General features: G+C 51.6%; 1 protein-coding gene across 2 annotated transcripts in view; it reads right to left on the minus strand.

Moving 5' to 3' along the window:
* Nucleotides 1–648: 648 nt before the first annotated feature.
* Nucleotides 649–23,069, minus strand: part of ACVR2B (activin A receptor type 2B) — a 108,789-nt gene continuing 86,368 nt past the window's right edge. For both annotated transcript variants that reach the window (XM_032408978.1, XM_032408981.1), the window contains 10 exons: nucleotides 17,503–17,710; nucleotides 16,918–17,027; nucleotides 16,605–16,756; nucleotides 16,382–16,525; nucleotides 15,736–15,879; nucleotides 15,265–15,413; nucleotides 13,379–13,493; nucleotides 12,507–12,645; nucleotides 12,284–12,414; nucleotides 649–10,587 (listed from right to left, as the gene is read on the minus strand). In XM_032408978.1, the coding sequence (XP_032264869.1) occupies nucleotides 10,393–10,587; nucleotides 12,284–12,414; nucleotides 12,507–12,645; nucleotides 13,379–13,493; nucleotides 15,265–15,413; nucleotides 15,736–15,879; nucleotides 16,382–16,525; nucleotides 16,605–16,756; nucleotides 16,918–17,027; nucleotides 17,503–17,710 (1,487 nt within the window). In that variant the 3' untranslated portion in view covers nucleotides 649–10,392. The remainder of the gene's footprint in view (nucleotides 10,588–12,283; nucleotides 12,415–12,506; nucleotides 12,646–13,378; nucleotides 13,494–15,264; nucleotides 15,414–15,735; nucleotides 15,880–16,381; nucleotides 16,526–16,604; nucleotides 16,757–16,917; nucleotides 17,028–17,502; nucleotides 17,711–23,069) is intronic.

Raw genomic sequence — 23,069 nt, forward strand, 5'->3', positions numbered from 1 at the left:
TACCACTGCGCCCTCAAGATCTCATGCCTCCCACCCATCACCATGTTTTCATCTAGCGAGTTAAGTCAGGAATTCCAAAATGTGAGACCTGGCTTTGTTGATTCAGTGACCCTGATACTCAGCCATGCTTAGAAATGGCAGAGCCTGTATTCTGCAGTAGTCCTGAATAAAACTTATTTTCCAGGCTTCTCTGCTTCACTTACAAAAATATTGCTGAGGGTTGTCTGCAAAGTATAGGACTGGGGGTGGGGGAGGGAGGTACAGGGATCTTGGAGACTTGGAAAATATACCCCTACTCTGCAGGAATTTACCCCAAGTTCCTGGACAGTCCATTTAGGAGAAACCCAGTGTCTCCAACTAGGCCCTGAGCTTCTGAACGGCAGAAATGAAGACCTGTGCTGAGCTCCAGTACCTCAGGACCATGGCAGACTAGGCACTCAACCATTAACAACTGCATGTGTACCAAGCAGGAACTTACAGGGGTGTTCGAGTCAGCCCTGTAAGTGCAAGAACACCAGTGTACTGATTTCTAATTCCCATGAAAAGAAACCTCAATCCCCTGCCATGTGATTAAGAGAGACAACAGGGTAGTTTTATTATTATTATTTTATTTTCATATACAAAAAGATAAAACTTGAAATAGCTCTAGATTTTTCCTCCTATTCTGTTGGGGTGTGGCTGCTTCTTCACACAGGGGGAAAAAACTACATTCACATCGGTTTATTTGAGGACCCAGTGCAGAGTTCAAGCAGCAAAACCCCAACTTAGCAGATCTAATTTCAAACTTGACACTCATTTCTAAAATTACCACAGTAAAAAGGAACAAAGATCCACTGCAAATGAATGAACTATGATACAATGTTCTTTCCAAAATGTCTTCATTTTGCAACTGTAATTACATGGATGTCTGCTTTAGGCCATTTTAGATGTGTGCGTGTATATAATATATATGTGTGTGTGTGTGTATATATTATATATACACACACATATATAAATCAGCACACTTTTCAAATCCAGACAGGGTAACAGCAACAAGCTTAACTCTGTATATGTGTGTGTGTGTGTGTGTGTGTGTTTGTATATATATATATTTCTTTTTAAACATGATACTTTAGTATAACTTTTGTTAATTCAGTAGTACAAGCTATTTCTGTTCTACAAAATTTTTATTTTATAGCTACAAGGGTGAAAAGTGACTTATTACATTTACATCTCACATATCCTGGTATACAAACAGTACTTACTGAATTTGAGCCAAAAACTAGAAGTCTTTATTTTTAGCACTTGAAGAGCTTCCTCACTTCTACACCTTAAGTCATATACTAGTCACATTTCCAGAGTTTGTAATTACTCATTGTTTTAAACCGCAAGAAACAGGTGAATCCAGACTTTTAATTACAATGGTTATATACAAGTTAGATAACACAGCTCAGTAAGACTTCGCTATCCATCCTAAACCCGACACACACATTCTCCACTAAGTTAGACAAGCCTTAGGGGGTTTCCTTCTTTTCCTTATACATAATGTACAAATTTAGAAGTAGCTGGTAAAACTGATACATAAAGATGGCAAATGAGAGGTGACATTTTCTGTTGGTTCCAAAATTGGTCCTGCAAATTATGTATTCTGCTGTGTTCTTTAACTGTGTGTGTGTTACATGCAGAAGCTCTTTTTACAAGAATTGACATCAAACTCAATGTAAGTTAAATTTACAGTACTGTAAAGTTACTCAGATTCAAGGACAAATGTGGAAAAATATTAACAGGTGAAAAATTCGGCCTTTTGATGCTACCACGATCATGTCAAATTCGTAAGCAGATTCTTTTGTACAGTTGAAAAATGGCATTGTGTGGATTTGTGGCATGGAACTGAAATCTAGAAGTATGCTTCTATTCTGCGGTAACCCTCACCCTCAATTCTTAAGTACCACTCAATTTTCTTTGCATTTTTACAGAATTCTAGAAAAAAATGGGGGGGGGGGAAGCTGCTGGCATTTTAACAATCCCTCCAACTCACAGGAGGTCTTAACACTTCCAGATGAGGTCTCCTAAGAATCTCTATATGATCACTGGCTCTCAGATGGCCTTTGACAGTGACTTGAACACTTTCCAAATCAAAACCCCGATGTTGCCTAATCTTTCCTACTCTCATCTCTGTCGTTGCTGGTAACATCTGAATGAGCGCATTTTTTCCCTTAATGGAGAAATTATTTGGCTAAACATACACTTAGCTTGTGGCAGTGCTCTGAGAAAACCCCACTTGGGCTAAAGCACTTGCAGGGACTGAAGTCAACAGTCCACTGAACAGGGCAGAGAGCAAACACTTCGAGGGCTGATCAGAACCCACTGGGAACACACTGACCTTGGCATCCCACAGTCAGCAGGACAGCCCAGGCAGGCAGCCCATGCTCATATGGCTGAGTTACCACTTTTAATCTTGGTCTGCCATCTATGCCCCAGAGACAAAAATTCAAATGTGGTGACTGCTGGTTAATTAAACTTTTTGAACTGGTAAAAAAGGCTCTTTAAAAATATATATATATATTTATTTAAAATACATCAAAATGACAAACAGCCATATCCCGCAAGGCCTAATTTCACAGCAACATATGCTACAGACATCTTCCCAAAATGCACAGTGGTGGATGGTGGGTTTTTTAATCCTGCCATTTAAAGGAATGTTCTACGTTTGAGTTTTAATGACTGGAAATGTGTTACAAAGAGCTCATCTTTGGAACTAATTTGTGTGCAAGACCAGCCAATTGAATCACTTTGCCTATTCAGACACAAAAATACTGAAAATGGCAGAATTCAAAGAGGAACCCAGGAAGCACCGTTCAGATGACACTCTAGACCCATCCCACCACAGTGCAGTGAAGAGCTTGCCAGAAGCCCCTTTCTCAGTCCTTGGGAAGAGTTTAACTTTAAAACAAGTAAGTGCCCATACTTGGCAGGGTTCCTGCGTGTGTATGTTACAAGCCTGCAGTATCGAGAGGACCCAGATGGTGACACGGTTCAACATGAGGTCTGAGGTAACTGGTTCTTCAAATACCTGGAGCACAGAACTGCATCCAGAAATTACAGCTGGGAAAAAGGAAAAAGGTGGGGTCTCGGGCTAGAAAAGACAAGTAGAAAAAAGCTTACAGCAGTTGCTTTTGGGGGGAGGCAAGTGACAAAAACAAAGGCACAACAGAATTACATTCCAAGACACGTGGCTGGAGAGCAGAGAAACGTTCTTTCACGGGGAGCAGGGAAAGGAACGACAGGTTAGTTCCCGGACTGCTACTGGACCTACTGAAACTAAATTTACTCCAAGCATAAAAGGGGTAAAGTATAAAACTTCATTCCGAACCAGACCGAATAAAAAGCACAGCTGGTATAAAATGATACATCAGGGATTCTCCTGACAAAACCGTCCCAACCAGTGTACTTCTGAGCGCCACAGCCTGGGTCCGGGGGACAGGCCTTCAGCTGGGCCTCAGGACTTACAATGACGATACAAAGAATGAGCTTCATTATTCACCTTCCCTGTATCCCCATCCAAAAGGCTCACCCAAGTAACCATCCACTCTCTACCCCAAAATAAAAAGGCTAACATGAATACTGCCTCCCATCCCCTGGCAGTCATGCTGACCTTTGCAGGAAGAGCAGGAAGGGCAGGAAGGGCCATGTGACAGCTGGAAGATGCCCTCTGGTATGGGGCTCTGAGCTTCCTCAGAGGGCTCCCGGTTGTGACTCGCTAGATCAAAGCAGGGAGCTGCCCCAAGCACTCTCACATCCAAGAGGCCCCGACCAGAGAAGACACAATGTGCCCGGCAGCTCACCATTTCACTTGATCGCTGTGTCCACACACCACCCTCCTTTCTGTCCTGAAAACTGGAAAATTTGGTCCTAGATAATTCAGTTTTGTGGATTCCTCAAATCACCAAACTCTCATTTCAAATGTTTATAGCCTGAATCTTAATCGTCCCAACCCACCCCAATATGCACTCCCATATGAGTTCTGTTCCTCAAAACACCCTCATACGACTACACCCTGTGGCAGGAACTCACAAACTCATTTCTAACTTCAGAACCCTTTGTTCAGAAGAAATCTCAGGAGGAAGCACAAATGTAAAACACACCGCAGGCTCTTCTTGCCGCTCCCCAGCCCCTCGCCTCCCAATCTGCAGGGAGCTGAGCCGGAGCATCACTGTCCCACACAGCCACAAGTGGAGTTTTGGCCAAATGAGACCCATAAAGGGCCTCCAATCTGCCAGTGTATCGAGAGAATCCATATGAGCACTAGGTAAGAGCTCCACACCACTCACACTCCAGTGTACGTTTATCCTGAAAGGTAAAGCTCATTACTCTGATTACAAAATCATTCTCATTCAAACTCACTAGACTTTATAAAAATAATCTGTGGTATAAAACAATCTCCACACTGTGCAGAAGAATCTGTCAGGTGATATAACTAAATATATATGTAGAGCTATAGATTTTTTAAAGTAAAATTTCAAGTGTCATATCTCTATTATAGAACCTATTCTTTTATTTACAATGCTACCTAACAACATTCCGATGCAAACGTGATTGGGAGAAACAGAATGATCCCATGCCCAACCAACAGCAGAAATCCCCAGGACTCAAGACAGAATGCATCCATTTGTTAAAAAAACAAAACAAAACAAACCCATCCTCACCTGCCTAAAAAGCATTCACTAATAATGGGTCATACTTTTCATAACTGTGAGCTCAAAAATGTAAACTTTGCAAATAAATGTAACACTTTCCCACAGATGTCCAGAGAGCCCACGTTTGAATAATCCATTGTATACACACATGTGCCCGAGCGTATACTTCTCTAGGGTCCTGTGGTTGGCATGCAGTGGTTCTCAGAACTGCATAGGCCCCAGACAGCCCAAAGATACTCCCGGAGAGAAAGGGCAGCACAGGGCCCATCACCACACACTGGTATTTAGAGACTATGCATTTTAATTCATGAGGGAAAACCATTTGTATTATCTCTACAAGCTGCCATAGGAGCAAATAAAGTATCACTGGTTTTGGCACTACAGGGATACATGGAGTACCACAATCAAAAGTCCTGCTTCATTCACACCTGGAAGATACAGTCACAAAAATGTAAAAGCTTGGTAAAATTTAATTAGTGACAAATTGTTTAAATTCAAAATCTTGTCCAAACTCAAAGTTTACAATGGACCCCAAATGAGTATAAAATAGAAATATTCAAAATATCCCTCTAGATAATTTGGACTTTTATTTGATGAGTTTATGGGTCTCTTGGACCCACTGTTTTTAAAACGTAGCTGAGTCAACTGAATTAATTTCCAAAGGGGGCATTTTAAACCTCAATTTCTTTTTGCTACAAAACTAAATTATTTTAAAAAACTTTTCCAAGCCTTCTAAAGGTTTGGGATACATTCATAGGTGGATTGCTGGTTACAAATCAACTACCAGGAATCTTACTTAAATAACTATGCATATAACCCTGAATTCATTAAATCTAGACTGAGAAGATAAACAGGTCATCAACTGAATTACTGGGCCTGTTTCTTTACCTAAAACATTACTGTTAATCAAGACTTAAACTCGTCATTACTAGGTTGAACACCTATTAACTACTGACTAATTAGTTCAGCTTTTATAAACAGCCATTAACTAAGGAATTCATGGCACCCAAATGAGGAGAAAAAGCTACCTTGCCCTCTCTCCTTTCTGGCTGCTCACCCTGGATGGGAGGTGGGGAGGGTAGATGAGTCAATTCACTGTGCTTCTTAGAAAGGTGTGGTCTAGAGAGCCCCTGAAATGTGAACCAAGCCTCGCTATCTCTCCAAAGATGAGCCATTAAGAATCCAATAGGCTACTGAAATAGCTGGGACTGACAAACTGAGTTAGCTACAAGGAAATGCTTTCCAATTCAGATACTCATCTAGTAAGCCAAGTTCTCAGGAATAACACTTGGCTGTTCGACTTCTAGTACCAATTCTAAACACTTACATACATATGCTTACTGTATTGCTAAAAACCACCAAATCCTTGTATTACCAGTATGTGCTGGGAACTTTACATTGCATCCTAAAAAAGGCAAAATTCCATTTGCAAGAGGGCCACCCAGTCCTCCCACTCCAGGTAGAATAGCCGCCTCCCTACCCTCATGGCTCAGAGCATCGGGCCACGTGACAGGCTTTCTGAGCCACACACAGCAGACATACACACACATGGGCAGCTGGGCTTGCCACCAAAGAAACACCACACACATAGCTCAAGCACTCAGTGCGTCAGGGTAGCAGGGAGCAAGAACATGGCAACTGGAGAGAGAGGTGACAGCAGAAAAGTGCTGGGTCACCTGCTTTGCTTTCTAAAGCATGACATGACAAACCATGACAAGAAGACTGGCCTGGCCCCTAGGGGCAGTGAAGAACTAGCTCAGTGGCCTAGAGAGGAGAGATTCTGATCTGGGCTGAGAATATCTGAGTGGGGGGCTCAAGCCACTTGAAGATGTTCAAAGCTGAACAAGATCTCTCTTGTTCTGCACACATACCCAAGTCCAGACAGGAGGAATTCTGAGTCAGAAGATGCTGGCACACATGGGGAATCCCTCCCCAGGCAGCACTGATCCCTCCGGGCACCTACACCTACACAGCCCTGCTGAACAATGAAGGATAAGCCAGCCATGTTCAACAGTGAAGGCCGATGAGGAGCCAATGATACTCACCACTGCCCTTCACAACCAGGTCTCCCTTCCTCCTAAGAACACTCCACCTACAGCCCTCACCCTGAGTAACTCACTCAAAGGACTCCTGGGAGGGACCAATGGTCCCAGGAGAAAACCTGGCTGATGCCAGCCCCTAAGGACTATGTCCAGGGCCTCCCCTGGCCCATCATTAAGAATTCTTTGCAGGACAGTGTGACACAGTGGCCTCTGTCCCCACTCATTTCCTCCTCCTCGTTCATTCCTGTATTTGTCTGGCTTGGGATATCTTCCCAGTGATCACGGACGTTTTCAAACGGAACACATTCTCTCCCAAAGCTCCACCCCACAGCCAGGAACCTGTGTGGAAGGAAGAACACTAGAAACGAAGGAGCAAGGATCCTTGGCTCCTTCCCTCCCCTGACTTGGCCACCCTCTCACCCTAGGTGGGGCAGCCTCTCCCACAGGCAGGCAAAATGATGCCAGACTCCTACCAGCCTTCCACAGGTGCTTGGGGGAGGGGGGGGTAGTTCTCTGAGCCCTCCAGAAGTAGACACTGCATGAAATCTTTGTGGAAAAGAACACAGGCAGAGGCCCTATAACCCAATAAACATAAACCAGAGCTCTAAATGGTTTGCTCCCCAAAGAGTACATGACAGCACAGACACTTTATCTGAGGCAAAAGACCCGCCCAGGCCCCCAGGGGCGTGCCCTGGAAAAGGATCACCCACCCTCTTCTGCCATCAGCAGCAGTCAGGGATACCACCTGATGGGTGCCTTTTACACCACAGCATGAGGGAAAGGCAGCCTGAAGCCCAAAGAACTGGCGCTCCCAGACTCCCCTCTCCCCCGCCACACCACACAGGAACCATCCCCAGACACTTCATTCTGGCGCCACGACCCGATGGCAGCGGAGCTCAGGGTCAGCAAAGAGGGAACCCACCCAGATAAAAGGCATGTAGGCCAACGGGAAGGCCCACCCTGTCGGTACTGCGAGCTGACCAGCAGGTCCCACACCAAGGCCACAGCTCAACCCTCCACAGCCAGGCCAAAGACGTGTTCTGACAAGAATCAAGCCGAAAGAAAAATCACCCACAGGAAATCTAAAACCAAATGGAGAGGCAGGGTTTAGTGTTCCACACTGGGTAGGATAAGGGATCTGATCATTCTTGTGGCGAATCAGCTGCATGTGTTAGCGGTTTATTTGTTGCTGAGGGTGCAAAGCAGACGCCCGAAAAGTAGAGATGCACTGCCTGAGGTGAAAGCTAAAGAAATTAGATATGGCACTTTTCAATAAATATTTTAAAGCTTTTTAAAGAAAGAAGTGGAAAAGAAAAGCAACTGCTGTAAGGCCTGTTTTGCTGTTAAAAATTATTCTGAGGGAAGAAAAATACCACAGCACGAAATAGTTAAAAAAAAAAGACAACACTGCTTACCCCCAAAAACAACAACAAAAAAACCCTGTCCCTGTAACCACCTTGGCCAGCTCACAGCTTGACCCATGAAGCAAAAACTGAGCTCTGCGAGGGGCACACACTCACCTCCCACAGCGCCCTGTGCCCAAGCACGGAGAGAAAGGGACACAGCCAAGCGGCAGGCCCCAGACGCGAGGGGCGCGCGAGCGCGGAGCGCGGACCGTGCGCGCTCAGACGGACTCCAGGGCCCGGGGCGAGCGCGCCGCTCCGGACACGCCCGTCTGCCCCTCCATCCCAGACTGCCCCGAGTCACCGGGCGGACTCACACAGCCGCTACCGGCCTCCTCCACGATCGCCGCGGCTCGAGGGAAATGACCTCAAGCACGTGTAAGGGCCACAGTCTGACCAAGTTAAAGTGGGGTTACCTCTCATTCTGAACACTGACCAGTCAGGTTGAGGGAAAGATCTGAACCTCCACGTATGTCAAGAGGAGGCGCCCCTCTCCCGTTCTCACCCAGGTCAACCTCTCCCCATCGCTCACCAACTCACCTACCCTCAAGATGAAAGAGATCCAGTTTTTAAATAAAAGTCTCGAGAAACCAGAGGGAAACGCCTTCACAAACAAGAGTGATGAATGCCCAGACGGCGCAGACAGCCAATCTACAGTTGACAGTTATTTACAAGGGGGCGTTATCAAACAAAAATGGTAGCACTCCCTAAAAGACTCAAACTTTTTTTCTTTTTCTCTCTTTTAAATTTTCTTGTCATAAAAGCCAACTTACATTAAAATATACTTACTACGAGACAACACAACTAATAAAATATATAATAAAACTTACACAAGTAGAAAATTCTGAGGTATTTCTGGTTTGAGGTGGTCTGTGGTCGTGAAGTTTTCTTTTACTTTTCAAAATTTAAACCTCGGAAGCCACATTGCAAAGCATGTGTGTATATGTGGATGTGTGTTTTCGTTTTTAAAAAAATTTGCATGTTTCATAAATTAAAAAAAGTCAAATGTTGAAACAGCAGCATTAGGAACATTCACTGACTAGAGCAAGGTTATGGCATAATAGAGAAACGGTTTTTAGAATATGCACCTCTTTGAGGGGTCTGGAGAAAGCCGTGTGCACGAGCCACATAAAGGGACAGCGATGTCACCACACAAGGCCGAGCCAGCCCTGCAGGACTCGGGTCTTCAGAGGCAGGCCGTGGCAGCCCACCCAGGGAATCCTCTTGCCCTGGCTGTGCAGGGCACCCCGTGGGCATTTCCCTGAACTGCACCAGGAGGAAGCAATGTGTTTTAACTTTCTCCTCCGTTAAGATATTTACACCATTGTCTTATGAGGAATACAGTCACTAAAACATGATGATTTCTACCCCTACCTAACCTTAAAATGAGGGCAGAGAAAACGTTTTGTCCAATGCCCAAGCCCAAGTCAGTGGGAAAAAACTGGTCAGGGCCAACAGATGGGTCAGAGCCACACCTGCTTTCAGACTTTCTCCAAACCCCGCTCTGGCCGTTAATGTTTGGCCTCCACACGGTCCTTCCCCTCGAATCCTGGTTACCTGAGAAGTAGCCTCCTAGCAAAGGATGTTGCTCCGAATGTGCCCGAGTCCAGTGTAGCTCTGTTCCAAACCCCCCCAGTTCTGTCCTCCCCTTCCAACTCCGGTCCAAACCATCCTCATTCTCATCCCCGTTTTTCCTCGGTCAGGACAACACCCGTTAATCCGTGAAAGACATATCTGCTGTTTCTTAAACTCATTGTCTAAAAAGGGAGAAAAACAATAAAGGTGGGGGGGGGGAAGAGGGGGACGAGGGCAGGGGGAAATTCCTCCTCTGAGGAAGGTGTGTTCTTATGTAACAGTCTTCAAAGGTTCCTCTAGGTAGAGTTTGCAGCATTAAGTTTCCTAAGACAGGAGATGGGTTTCTTTGTGTCACAGATTCTGAGACAACAAACAAAGAGAAAGCGGGAAAAATGAACCCCAAAGGACAGGAGGTGGCTGAGGCTCTTCAGCATGGCGCTGGTTCTGCATTCACAGCTCAGCACCTCAACGCCTGCTGACGTGTCCGCTGTTTGCGATACAGTAGAGCAATGTGCTGGTAAAAACTGATCCAATCCAAAAAATAATATTAATAATAATAATTATAATAATTATAATAATAATAAAAAGTCAAGGTAAAATAGCAGCTGCATTTTATGTGTTTGTTGGTGTTATGGGATTTCCAAAACAAAACACAACTTTTTTTCCTTTCCTCTTCAGATCCACTCGTTCCTGGGCTTAGATGCTCGACTCCTTAGGGGGCAGGTCCACATTGGTGACAGAGGTCACCAGGGAGACAAGACAGTCCGAGGTAGTGCCGTTGACTGACCTCCGGATTAGGGACACCCGCTCCTCCACGCAGCCCGCAGACAGGCGAGCCTCTGCATCATGGTCCCAGCACTCCTCGATGGTCACGCAGAGCTGGGCCAGGCCCTGCACGTCGGTGAAGAGAGGGAAAGGACAGCCTTGTCAGTGCCCCTCAGCGAAGACAAGCATGGGGGACAGGCAAACTTGAGGATGTTCCTGAGGATCAGGCAGGGAGCCCACTGGTCCCACCCCCAGCAGCAGGTCAACTAGCAGGGGCCCAGGGGACACTGCAGAAATCAGGATGCCTTCCCTCCCAGCAGCTACCATCCTGAGCCCACTGGACTCCCTCCACAGCCTCAACATAGGAAGGGACGGGGTTGGGCCCCTCCTGGGGCAGACCCAGCTGCTTGCCTTGGGGCAGTGATACTCAAACAAAATCTTACGTGAATCCCAAATCATGTAGGGGCCCACAGTGCAGCCTCAGTTACAGTGGGGACCGGAGGAGGGCTTCATCCCACCCTACTCCCCACCAGCCCTGGGGCCCCTCCCGAGAGTCCGGGGCACGTGGCGTGACACCCTCTGCTGGCACACACACAGTGGAGCCGGGAAAGGCAAATGCCCACATCCAGGGGCTCTCCGGCCTGCTGGAGACCACCCCAAGATCTGTCTGCACCGTGGGCTCCTCATCAGGGAACTGGCCGGGCCACCCCAGCACGTCTGCCCTGGAAGACTGAGAAAGTCTGAGGCGGAGGTACAGACTCCGGCGCAGCCTCTATGTCCCCATGTCTCAGTTTTCTCCATCTGCAGCCCCAGGTTCCAGGGAGCAGCACTGCAACTGAACTTGGCCCCTGATGCTATGTACGGTAGACTGCTAGCCTCCAGTGACCTCAAGGCTGTCCTGTTTCTGAAAGGACCGGGAGGTGCGCAGGGGGAGGGGCTCAATGGAGCTGAAGGCAAGTGTCCTTCCAAGACAGGAAACAGTTTTGATGGCAGGGGTCTTTGGTACAATATCCCCAGCTTGGAGGAGACAAGATGCCACGTGGCTCGGTCCAGGCCCAGAAAGATAATAAAGGCAGAGAACAGAGAATATTTAATCAGAGCTAATCCATATTAAGCACTTACGTGATAAGTGTCCTGCCAAGCAATTTACAATAACTAGTTAAATCTATTACTACCCTGGGGCGCCAGGGTGGCTCAGTGGGTTAAGCGTCTGCCTTCGGCTCAGGTCATGATCCCAGGATCCTGGGATCAAGCCCCGCATCGGGCTCCCTGCTCCACGGGAAGCCTGCTTCTCCCTCTGCCATTCCCCCTGCTTGTGTTCCCTCTCTCGCTGTGTCTCTCTCAAATAAACAAATAAAATCTTTTAAATAAATAAATAAATAAATAAATCTATTACTACCCTGAGGAGACAAAGGCTCAGAGAAATAAAGCAATTTGCCAGAAGCCACACAGCTACCGATGGGCAGATCCAGGATTCAAACCCAGACGTGCCAGGCCCAGGGCCAGTGGCTCCCCTCCACAAATGGTCCACATGGAGGCCACACGGACGCCGATGAAACGGACTGTCAGGCCCCAAGAGTGACCTCACAGCTGTGCTGGCTGACTTTGGTCTGGCTGTTCAGTTTGAGCCAGGGAAACCTCCTGGAGCCGCCTCCCTGCCGAGCCTGGAACCTCCCCAGACACTTTCCTAGTGGAAGGGAGACAGTGCACTAAGTGGCCTCTGGCCCCACAGGGGAGGAGGGGACGGTCCTGCTGCCTGAGGTGTCCTCTCTCTCCGTCTCTCTGCTGCCCTACACAGTCCCCTGCCACCCAGGCCCCTCACCGGGTGCTTCAGCCAGTGATCCTTAATGGCGGGCCGCATCTTCTTGTGCACAACCACCTCTTGTAGCTCTTCCAGTGACGGGTGCTGGCCGATCTCTTCCTCAAAGGGCAGCATGTACTCATCCACAGGGCCTGGGGGTGACGGAGAGCCCAGCGGGGTCACCCCAAGGGCTCATGGCTCCTCACCCCACCCCCTAGACGCTCGGGGCCCCAGCCCCACTCACCATCCGCAGCCTTGCAGCGGGACACGAGCTCCCACAGCACCAGCCCCATGGCGTACATGTCGATGCGCAGGAAGGCATCTCTCTGGAAGTTGATGGCTCCCTCAAGCACCTCAGGGGCCATGTACCGCCGCGTACCCACCTACACGAGGACAGGGGAGGGGGTCCCATCAACAGCCACGCACAAAGTGACTCACCGCGGCACACAAGAGCCACCACCCGAGGGCACCAGACAGGGCCAGGATGGTGGCATAGAGGACACTGCCAGGGACAACCCTTGATTCACCACGTTCGTGGGGAGCTCACGAGAGATCATGGTATATGTATGACACCTCAAGGATAACTGTAAATATCACGCAGTCGAGACAACAGTACTCTAACACGGAACGGCTGCCTCTTTACTCAACCTCAGCAGCACGAGGGGCCACCCACATGGTGTGGCTGTTTTCCTGAGACTAAGATCAAAAACAGAGGGGCTGAAGAATACCTAAAAATACTGACAGCAATTGTTCTAAGAGGATTTCCTCAGGCTTAACTTTTAGGTATGTTTTCTAGGTTTTTGGTTTGGATTCTTAGCACAGTTCCTTCTATTTTACGTTGCTTAACAATTCTGCTGAAAGGGAAAAAGAGAGACTGAGGCTATAAGGATGAGCACCAACCCCAGCGGGGAAGCTGGGTCTGACTAACTGGCCTTCGAGATCATGCTGCCCTCCAGGCTTGGGTGCCCCACTGGGAAGACGAGTGTTGCTCCTGGAGTTTCCGGACAGCTCTGAGCTCACACTGACCCTTGCCCCCTGTGTCCTGCCAGCCGGGCACCAGAAGGGCAGTGCCCACCCCTGTGCCAGCCCCCCTCCTGTACCCCTGAGGCTCCTTACCTGCCCATGAGTGTCCCCCGGAGGTTTCCCTGGCTCAAACCGAACAGCCAGACCAAAGTCAGCAAGCACAGCTGTGAGGTCACTCTTGAGCAATACATTCTTGCTTTTGAAGTCCCTGGGGAGACAGGTGGACTGAGATGAAGGTGAATACTGTGCTCCTTGCTCCTGGCTTCCCACCTTGACCCCCAAGATACCGGAGCCTGTGCCTTCCGGCCCCAGCAGACCCCAGACCAGGCCATCCCACCCTATCTGGGGAGCAGGGCCTGTACTAGGGTGGAGTTCTAGGAGGCTGCACAGGCAGGCAGCTTTAGGACACCCTTCCACCCCTCACCCCCCTCGACGTGAGAACCCCTCAATGCACTTCTGCCACAGCTGTCAAAGCAACACCTCCCACAATAGCTGGGCAGACCGCATTCCAGTCCCCACAGTATCAAAGGCCAGCCTCTGCATTCTCAGAGGGGGCAGGGTCCGGCCTACTGGCCTGGGATGAAGGCTTCTGGGGAAAAAGGTACATGGCCCAGGGTGGGAGTGACAAGTTGAATGAACTTGCCCGGGTCTCTGTGCAGGCCCGAGGGGCTCACGCCAGGGTAGAGCAGGGTGCTGGTGTGTGCATTCAGCTCCACCTCGTGCTAGCAGGGGTACGTGTGGTCCTCGGTCTCCCCAGCGCCTGTGTCAGTCTTGTTGTGAGGATGAAGCTCAGGGAGTAGTAAGCACACATGCTTAGGGCCACCCCAGCACACTCACTGTGCACTACTATTAGATCGAACTATATAGAAGAGTCAACATTTTTGACCTACAAAAATTGCAATTTCACACCGTCAACCTTAAATGTCATTGATGTTCTTACCATGAGGGGCCCTTGAGCTTTGAATCCTAGAATCCAAGGCTCATTCCCCTCCCTCGTAGGCACAGAAGCACACTAGACTAGGTCTGATGACAACCTACTCAACTTCTCCGCACTACCGGTCCTTGCTCTGTACGACGGGGCTGGGAAAACACCCCTACCTCACCGATGACGAGTGTCTCACAGGCCTCTCCCTTCAGGTGACAAGACTGAGCTGGCCTGGAGTCTCTAAGTGTTCAGAGCAGTGCCTGCATTTAGTGCGGACTACGATGATCAGTTAATATAGTGGTCTCAAGGGGTAGCCCCAGAACCCTAAAGAGTCCCTGACACTGTTTCAGGGGAACTGCAAGACCAGAATTTTTTTCATTCAGAATCCATTATTTGTCTTTTTGTAAATTCATTCTCAGGAGAAGAGTTTTCCAGAGGCTACATATACATGTGATGTCATCATTCTGACACTAACAGAAGGTGTGTACTCTGACACAGCATATATCAGTAGATATAACCCATGTACACAGAAGTTCTTAATGTAAAGAGATCCTGGGGCGCCTGGGTGGCTCAGTCAATTAAGCATCTGACTTGATTTTCGCGTAGGGCATGATCTCAGGGTGGTGAGATGGAGCCACGCTGGGCATGGAGCCAGCTTCAGATTCTCTCTCTCCCTCTCCCTCTGCCCGTCCCCCCCACCATTGAGCACGGGTACGCACTCTCTCTCTCTAAAAAGAAAACAACAAAAAAAGAATGTAAAGAGATCCTAACCAAAAAGTTTGAGAACTGCTGAACCCACCCTCCAAAGTAATGGGAGTCAGCACTTCCTCGTGTGGCCACCAGAGGGCATGAGAAAACCAGCTTTGGAGGCCACATCAGGCCCAGGACACACAGGTGGAAGGCAGGGGAAGGGCCAGGTGGGCCCACCACAGAGCAGCTAAGCATCTTTATGAAACGGAGGACACCCCCCCACACCCCAGGTCCTGCTCTCACCCTCCAACCCTCTCTGCAGCTCCACACCAAGCGCAGGGAGGGCAACTGCTAAGCCAGGTACCTGTGGGCAATAGACGGCTTGTGGCCCTCGCCACGGCACCAGGGCACATCCTCATGAAGGTACGAGAGGCCTCTTGACATTGTCTCTGCCACGTGACACAGTTCATTCCACGTGATGATGTTCCCCTTGAGGTAATCCGTGAGGGAGCCCTACAGGAGACAGCACAAAACTTGGGCACAGGCTCTGGGTACAGGACAGGACAGGACCCAGCCTGGCCCCGGGAGGACTGTCTCAGTGGACCAATGGCGGACTCCCCTCCTGGGAGACTGGGACTGACATGGAAGGTATGTGAGGCCAGGAGGAGTTGCAGGGCGGGGGGTGTCAGAGGGTGTTAATCATGAAGTCACTGCACTTAAGAATGTATCCCAGAATCAGGAGTTCTTGTAGACACTCACATCCACACTTAGGAAGGGTCATCCTACGGTGGAAGGCCACCTCATTTCAAGAGCCCCTGTCCATAGCATGACTTACCTTGTCATGGAAGGCCGTAATGAGCCAGAGCTCCACCTCAAGGTTGGAGCCTCGCTTCTCAGCGGCAATGAACTGCAGCAGGTTCTCATGCTTCATGCCGGGGGTGCTGAAGATCTCCCGTTCACTCTGCCATGACTGCTTGTCCTAAGGCAGGGATGAGGCTAAACCCCACTGCCACCACACCACCCTGAGGCGGAAGCGCCACCCCACGCCAGCCGCGCCCCCACCCATCCCCCCCAGCCAGCCTCGGCTCCGTAAGGGAGGCAGGCAGATGACCAGGACTGAGCTGGGCCCCGGAGTACAGGCCAACAGTGATCCCGGAGATCACGCAGGGCTAGCACCGGATTTACAAACAAGGCCACTGAGGCCCAGGGAGGGGAGTGAGTGGCCCTGTGTCACCCACCAAATGAGATGCAGAGCCAGGCCTGGTGTCCAAGGCCTCTAAGCAGAACCTGGTATCAAAAACAAACCCTTGAAAACCAGGGTGGATCAAGGTTTTGCAAAGCCCTACCCCAGCCCTTCAAGAAAATTTCAGTGGGGCCCGCCTCTCTCTCATCCTACCTGCCTAGGCCTGGAATGCCCTGGGGTGGGACAGCTCAAGCTGGACAGCAGCGGTGGATGACCTGGAGGCCCCTCACTCACTCACCTGCAGCGGGAAGATCTTGACAGCGACAAAGTCATTCATGAGCTGCGCCTTCCAGACACAGCCAAAGCGCCCCCGAGCCTTGATCTCCAGCAGCTGCAGAGGCTTCAGGCCCACCAGAGGGGACGGAGGTGGAGGTCCGGGGTCCTGGGGGAGATGGAGGGCTTAAGAGGGTCTGGCCGGGCCACCCCACCTCTACCCCTGCCCTCTGCCAGCCCTGTCTCACCTCGTGGATGTCCACATGGCCGTAGGGAGGCTTGCGATGCCGGTACATCCAGAAGGCCAGCAGGACGATGAGGGAGAGGCCCCCAATGGGCAGCAGCGAGTAGGCCAGCACCGTGAGCAGGGTGGGGGCTGTCGGGGGTGGCTCGTACGTGACTGGGGGACACACGGAGCCCTGTGTCACACAGCCCGCCCACCCACACACCTCAGGAGCCAGACCAGAGAGCCCTGCTGCCACTGCCCACCCAACTCAGGAGCTGAGAGGAGCGCTCCAGGGCCAAGGAGAGGCCCCAGCCTGCCCCCGCCAGGGCCCTCACCTTCCGGGCCCCCAGCCTCCGGCAAGTGGGTGAAGCGCTCGTTGCAGAAGTTGCCTTCACAGCAGCAGAAGTACACCTGGGGGTTCTCCTCGGTGGCCACGCACTCCTGCCTGGAGGAACACAGTTTCCCACGGACCCTTCAGCTGAGGGACACAAGCCTCACTGGGGCCTGCCCAGCCCACTCCTCCCCAGCAACAGAGAAGCTCAGGGGGAACCACCAGGAGACAGTGTGAACCCACCTCCCCTAAAGTGGGACCCAAAGTCAGGCAGGGATAGCCAAGGGTCCACACAAACAGCTCTCCTTTGGACTGGGGCAAGGTATACACAGCTGCAGGAAAGCTAGGACCCTGGCACCATCCCTACCGAGCTGTCTGGAGAGGCCCTGGTCTCCCCCTACCCTTAAATGCCAGGCTCGCTTTCACATCCTGAGGCCCACAGGCGGGTTCCAGCGGGGCTGTGGGGGTGAACAGGAGGGGAGGGCGGGCTCCGGCGGGACTGAGGCAGGGGTGGTGCCGGGAGGGGAGGACAGGACGGGCTCCAGCGGGCTGCGGGGCTGGGGGGAGGGGAGGGCGGGCTCCAGCGCACCTGTCGTAGCAGTTGAAGTCGTCCAGCCAGCAGCCCTTCTTGACGAGCTCGATGGTGCCGGAGCTGTTGCGCCAGGAGGCGTAGCAGTGCAGCCGCTTGTCCTGCTCGCCCTCGCAGCGCTCCAGGCCGCTCTGGTTGGTGCGCTCCAGCTCCCAGTTGGCGTTGTAGTAAATGCACTCCCGAGTCTCGGCCTCCCCGCGCCCAGAACCTGTGTCCAGGAGATGAGAGAAGGGCTGAGCGCTCCACGAACCCCAGCGCCTGCCCTGAGTCCCCGGCCACCTTGCGGGAGGCTGAGTGGTGGGTGGGTGTCCAACAGCCAGACTGATGGCTACACGCACACAAAGGGGCTCCGCTGATGCCCAAAGCTCCTGGGTGGGGGTGGAGACGGCGCCCTTGCAGCAGCAGAAATAGAGGAGCCCTCAAAACCCCAGGGCACAGGAGAATCACTGGGGGGGGGGGGGGGGGGCTGCTAAAAATACACATTCCTGGGCCTAGCCCATACTGGACAATTTAAACGGGGACAGAATCTACTACAGTTTTAAACACCACCACCCTCTACCTCCAGCCCCCTCCCCACCCCACAGAATCTCAGGTGACCCGGCCGCAGACCTCAGGGACCATGTCTGGGCACACTCTGAGGCAGCTTCCTGCTGTCGCTGTCTGCCTCCTCCTGGGGAGACACACTGCTGGTGTGTCCCCCATCCCCGTCCAGACTGAATAGGAAATAAGGACCCTCCAGTCCAGTGTCCTTCCAGCACCCAGCAACGACACCTGGTGCTCAGCAGGGCAGGAGAAGGTCTAAGAATCAGGCCAGCGTGATCAGGGTAAGGCTCCCAGAGTCACAACAGGGAGTATGTGCCCCAAGCAGAAGGAGGGCTGGCTGGTGCCTAGAGGTAGTTAACAGAATCCTCCCAGCTGGGCTTGGCCCCTGAAGACCCCTGTGAGCACTCCCCACCATTCCTGTGCCCTGTTCCACCCCCTGCATGAGTGCCATCCAGGTGGCCAAACACCTGGACCCCCAACTGCCCCCTTCAAATATTCTTTCCTTCAAATATGGCCTCAAGCATTCACCAAATCCACCTTTCTCACCAACCCCTCCCAAGCAACCCCATCCCAGCCCTCCCATCTGCCCCACTGCCAAGACACCCAAAGCCCTGTAATGGGAAGGAGGAAGGAGATGCCAAAGGAGGTTCCCAGGAAACAGATTATGGCCCCTGCCACTGACTCCTGGGCTGAAGAGCTCTCCAGAACTCTGTCTGCGAGTGCCCTACCATGGTCCCTTTACAGGACACCCATGATCAACCTCACTACCAAAAATCACACAGACACCCAAGAGGAAATCAGCACCAAGCATCCACCTGACCTCGCCACTCTTCTTGGGCCTACTGCAGGCCAGGGATCTGATACCCTCTAGCTGGTATTCCCGCCCCAGGAAGGAGGAAGGACGGGTCAGAGTCACCCCCACGGATGGACAGCCAGCCAGCCCACCAGCAGCCAGAAGAGAAGATCCCACCCCGACCCTGGGGGAGAGCCAAGTGCCCTGAGTCTTAACAGCCCAAAGCCTCCCTCATCCTCCGCTCCACGCCCACAGTGGCCATTGTGAGTGAAGAACTTGATATGCCATGGTACACCCAGGGAGAAGGACAATGACTGGCTGTCAGGAGGGAACCCCCCCCCCCCCCCCCCGCAGGTCATTCTCTAGTCACCCCAGCCCCTCTGCAGCTCTCTGCAGTGACAAGAGGCTCCTCCAGAGGCTAGGGGCAAGCAGCAAATATCAAAGCTCCAAGCGTTCAAAATGTCATCCTATCAGAATGCCAGTGTCTAGCCATGGCTCTGGGCATCCAAGGACACTTGTACGAAGAGTGGCCTCCCAACCACCCAGGCAGCTGGGACCCAGCCTGGTCCATACGAAGGGCATCAGGGTCAACAAAGGGGCTCATGCAGGAGTGCATGTTGGCTTCCCCCAGCCAGGCCCTTCATCGAGCGTAAGGCTTAAGGTTTTAGGGGAGAACCTAAAGGGATGGGATGAGCTGCAGGCAGGGGTGCTGGCTACTCCTCAATCTTGCTTCCCCCACTGCCATCACACCATGTTTCCAGGCCCCTGAATACGCTCCACCTCTGGGCTTATCACAAGTTACTATCTCTGGCTGCAGGATGCTCCCCACTTTCTCCTTTAGATTCCGGCTCTTCTCTCTCCAGAGACCAGGCAAACTCTCTACCTCCACAGGCCCTTGTGCTTCCTCCATCACCTAATTTACCACTTTTTTTTTTTTAAAGATTTTATTTATTTATTTGACGACAGCAAGAGGGAATACAAGCAGGGGGAGTGGGAGAGGGAGAAGCAGGCTTCCCGCTGAGCAGGGAGCCCAATGCGGGGCTTGATCCCAGGACCCTGGGATCATGACCTGAGCCGAAGGCAGATGCTTAACGACTGAGCCATCCAGGCACCCCTAATTTACCACTCTTGACTAACTACCTATTGTTTTTTAAAGAAATGTTTCAGACATTCAAAATGTGTAAAAATAATGTAACCAAAGACAACCTCCAAGAGAAAATAACATAGTGAATACTCATATTAAGAAATAAAACATTATAAGTGTACCTGAAAATCACTTTTGAAATGTCAGCCTCCCCCACGAGCCTGTAAGGCTGATGAAAGCAGAAGCCCTGACTATCTTGAGTGCTAGAACCAGTTCCAGACACATGGCAGGTAGACAGATGGAAGAATAAACGGACAGAGGACATGGTTATCACCCGGCGAGAGCAGGATTTGAAGGGAAGGGACTACAGGAGGTGTGGCCTGAGCCTGCAGCCCCAGCCTGAGGGTCCTCAGGGGAGTTCCCATCTCCACGTAGACAACAAGCAACAAGCCCCCTGTGCAAGGCGAGGAGTCCCAACATTGACAGTGGCCAAGGCCGGCCCAGCTTCTCTCCTCATGCCACTCACCAAGCAGAGGCTCCACTGGCCATTACCATGGGCAGGACACAGGTGGACAGGGCTGGGGAATGCCAAATCTCAAGGCTCCAGGTAGGACCCAAGGGCTCAGGATATAACTGGACCCCCCCCCCCCCACACCCAGCCACGACCAGATCTTCCTACAGACAACTGAGAGTAAGGCAGCCCTGAGCTGGCCGGACTTCGTTCAAATCCTGGCTCTGATATTTCTGGGTAAGTTATCAATCCACCCTGTGCCTCTGTGTCCTCATGTGTGAAAAGGGGATGATAGAAGGACCTCACTCCTCAGGCTGTTCTTGAGCCAAATGAGTTGATGCATTTTAAGAGTGGTTATGACAGTACCTGGCACATTAGCTGTCCTATCAGGAGCCATACCCCTCCCTGCTGCCTGTGACAACCCTTCACATTACAAGCCCCCCCAGGAGGGCTCCCAGCCCATCAAGCAGGGATTGTGCACACCAACGCCTCCAAAAGCTTTGCACTCAGAGCCAAGGAGGACCTGGGGAGACAGGGAGACTCCAAGCCCCTCCCACACCACACCCAGGCTCTGCTGCCAGCTGGAAACCCAGGGCCTCCCCCTTCCTCCCTCCTCCCTGGGCTCTGCTTCTGCACACACGCAGCTATTTATAGCCTCTGGCAACACTCCAACCACAAGGCAGCCTCTGCCTTTTAACAGACACAGGGTTCCTGCCCACGCTTGCTCCCGGGCGGGGCATCCATGCGCACGAGGCTCCCCTGACCCCCACCCACTCACTTATCCCAGCAGGAGAGGAAGCTGCGCTCCCAAGATGGGGTGCCTGCAAGCCCCCCATATTTGCTACCACAGAGCCCTGAGGGCAGCCTACCTCCCGGATACCTGGGCAAGTGGCTCACTCCATCCCTGAGTCACAGCCGACCCAACTGCTGGCCTCCAAAGGAACCATGCGTCCCCAACAGACAGTTTCTAGGTTCCTTATTGGAAAGAAGGCCCCAGTACTCCCTGAGCCCTCAGCCCACATGGGCTGAGAAACCCCACTCATGGACACACACCACCACTGAGAAAAATAAAAATACATACTCCACTCTGAACCAACATTCCAGAGCTTGCCCTAAACAGGCCAGTTCTGACACTCGAGGACAAGCACTGGGAGGTGTTTCCCAGTCCAGATGGCCTCGGACACAGCCCACGATGTGCTGGGGAGAAGCAGGGGAAAGCCTACCCGGACCCTGCCTGGAAGGCACTCAAAGCACAACAGGGAGGGAAGCATGACAGAGGGATGCAGAAGTGAGGGCGATTAAGGCAGAGCCTTGGCAGGAGGATATGAAGCTAGCGTGGCCATGCCTCCCCTGGGGTTCCCTGAGCTCTGGCCTTGGGGTCCATCCAGCCAGCCAACATCTCCCAGAGGAACCCCAGCAACCAGCAACCGTCTGCACTCTACCCTTGGCTCCTGAAGCCCCTCGGCAGTGCCTGCCCCCCAACCCAGGAAGCAGATACCCAGCCCCAACCATGGGGCATTGTAGACCAGTGAGAAAGGGATGCCACCCACCACATCCACCTCAGCCCCCTGCCATCAGCATGCCAAGGTGCACCCTCCACCCAGATGCCTCCATGCCTGAGAGGTGGCCAAGTAAGGCATGCCCAGCGCTCTCTCTCCCTTACTGCCCAGACTCCAGATCTGCCTAGAGAGAAGAGGCAGCCTTCCCCTAGCCAGTGGCCAGGCTCCCTTCCTGGGAGGCTCCTGCCTTAGGCTCCCCTAGCCCTGCCCTCCTCAGAAGGCAGCCCTACAGTTAGCTGAGTACCTGCTGCCCCAGCAGCTTCCTCCAGAGGAGCCAAGAAGGGCCCAGAGACCTGAAGGTTCTGGCTCCCAGTGACAGTATCTGGTTCATGTTCATGACTCCGCCTCCCCCGCAAGAGTAAGAATGGCCAGGGTGTGGGGACTAAGGGAACCTAAAAGGGCGAAGGGGAGGTGCAAGGGGGAAGGCTGGAGTGTGAGAAAGACACCCAAAGACACACATACACTTGAGTGTGCACCCACTGTAGAGTGGCACAGACGGAGAGTGGGGCAGAAAAGAATCCAAAATGCATGTATACTTTATCTTTGAACTTTCACACAAGAACTCAGTCTGTTTCCAGCAGCCAAACAATCTCTGACACACTGGCTTTCTTGCCTTGACCCATTTATTTGTGAGCCATCCACACTGATACACATCCATTTAACAAACACATAGCAGGCACTAAACTAAGCACTTTACAAATAATAATTTCAGGGCGCCTGGGTGGTTAAGCGTCCGACTCTTGATTTCGGCTCAGGTCATTATCTCAGGGTTGTGAGACTGAGCCCGTATTAGGGCTCCACGCTGGGCATGGAGCCTGCTTAAGATTCTCTCTCTCCCTCTCCCGCTGCCCCGCCCCTCCCTCTCAAATAAATAAATAAACAAATAAATAAATCCTAAGCTGAGGCACAATGAGGTGACGTACCTTCCCCAAGTTACTACCAGGTGTCAAAACCAGGTTTGGAACCCTGGCAGCCTGGCTCCGCAGTCCGTGCCCTGCTGCCGCCCCTGCAGCTCTGTGGTGCATGCAGGCCACTGTACAAGCTCACTACTGAAGTGTCCATCCTCCCGATGGACTT

The sequence above is a fragment of the Phoca vitulina genome, unplaced genomic scaffold, assembly GCF_004348235.1.
Source record: "Phoca vitulina isolate PV1807 unplaced genomic scaffold, GSC_HSeal_1.0 scaffold10, whole genome shotgun sequence".
Lineage (NCBI taxonomy): Eukaryota > Metazoa > Chordata > Mammalia > Carnivora > Phocidae > Phoca > Phoca vitulina.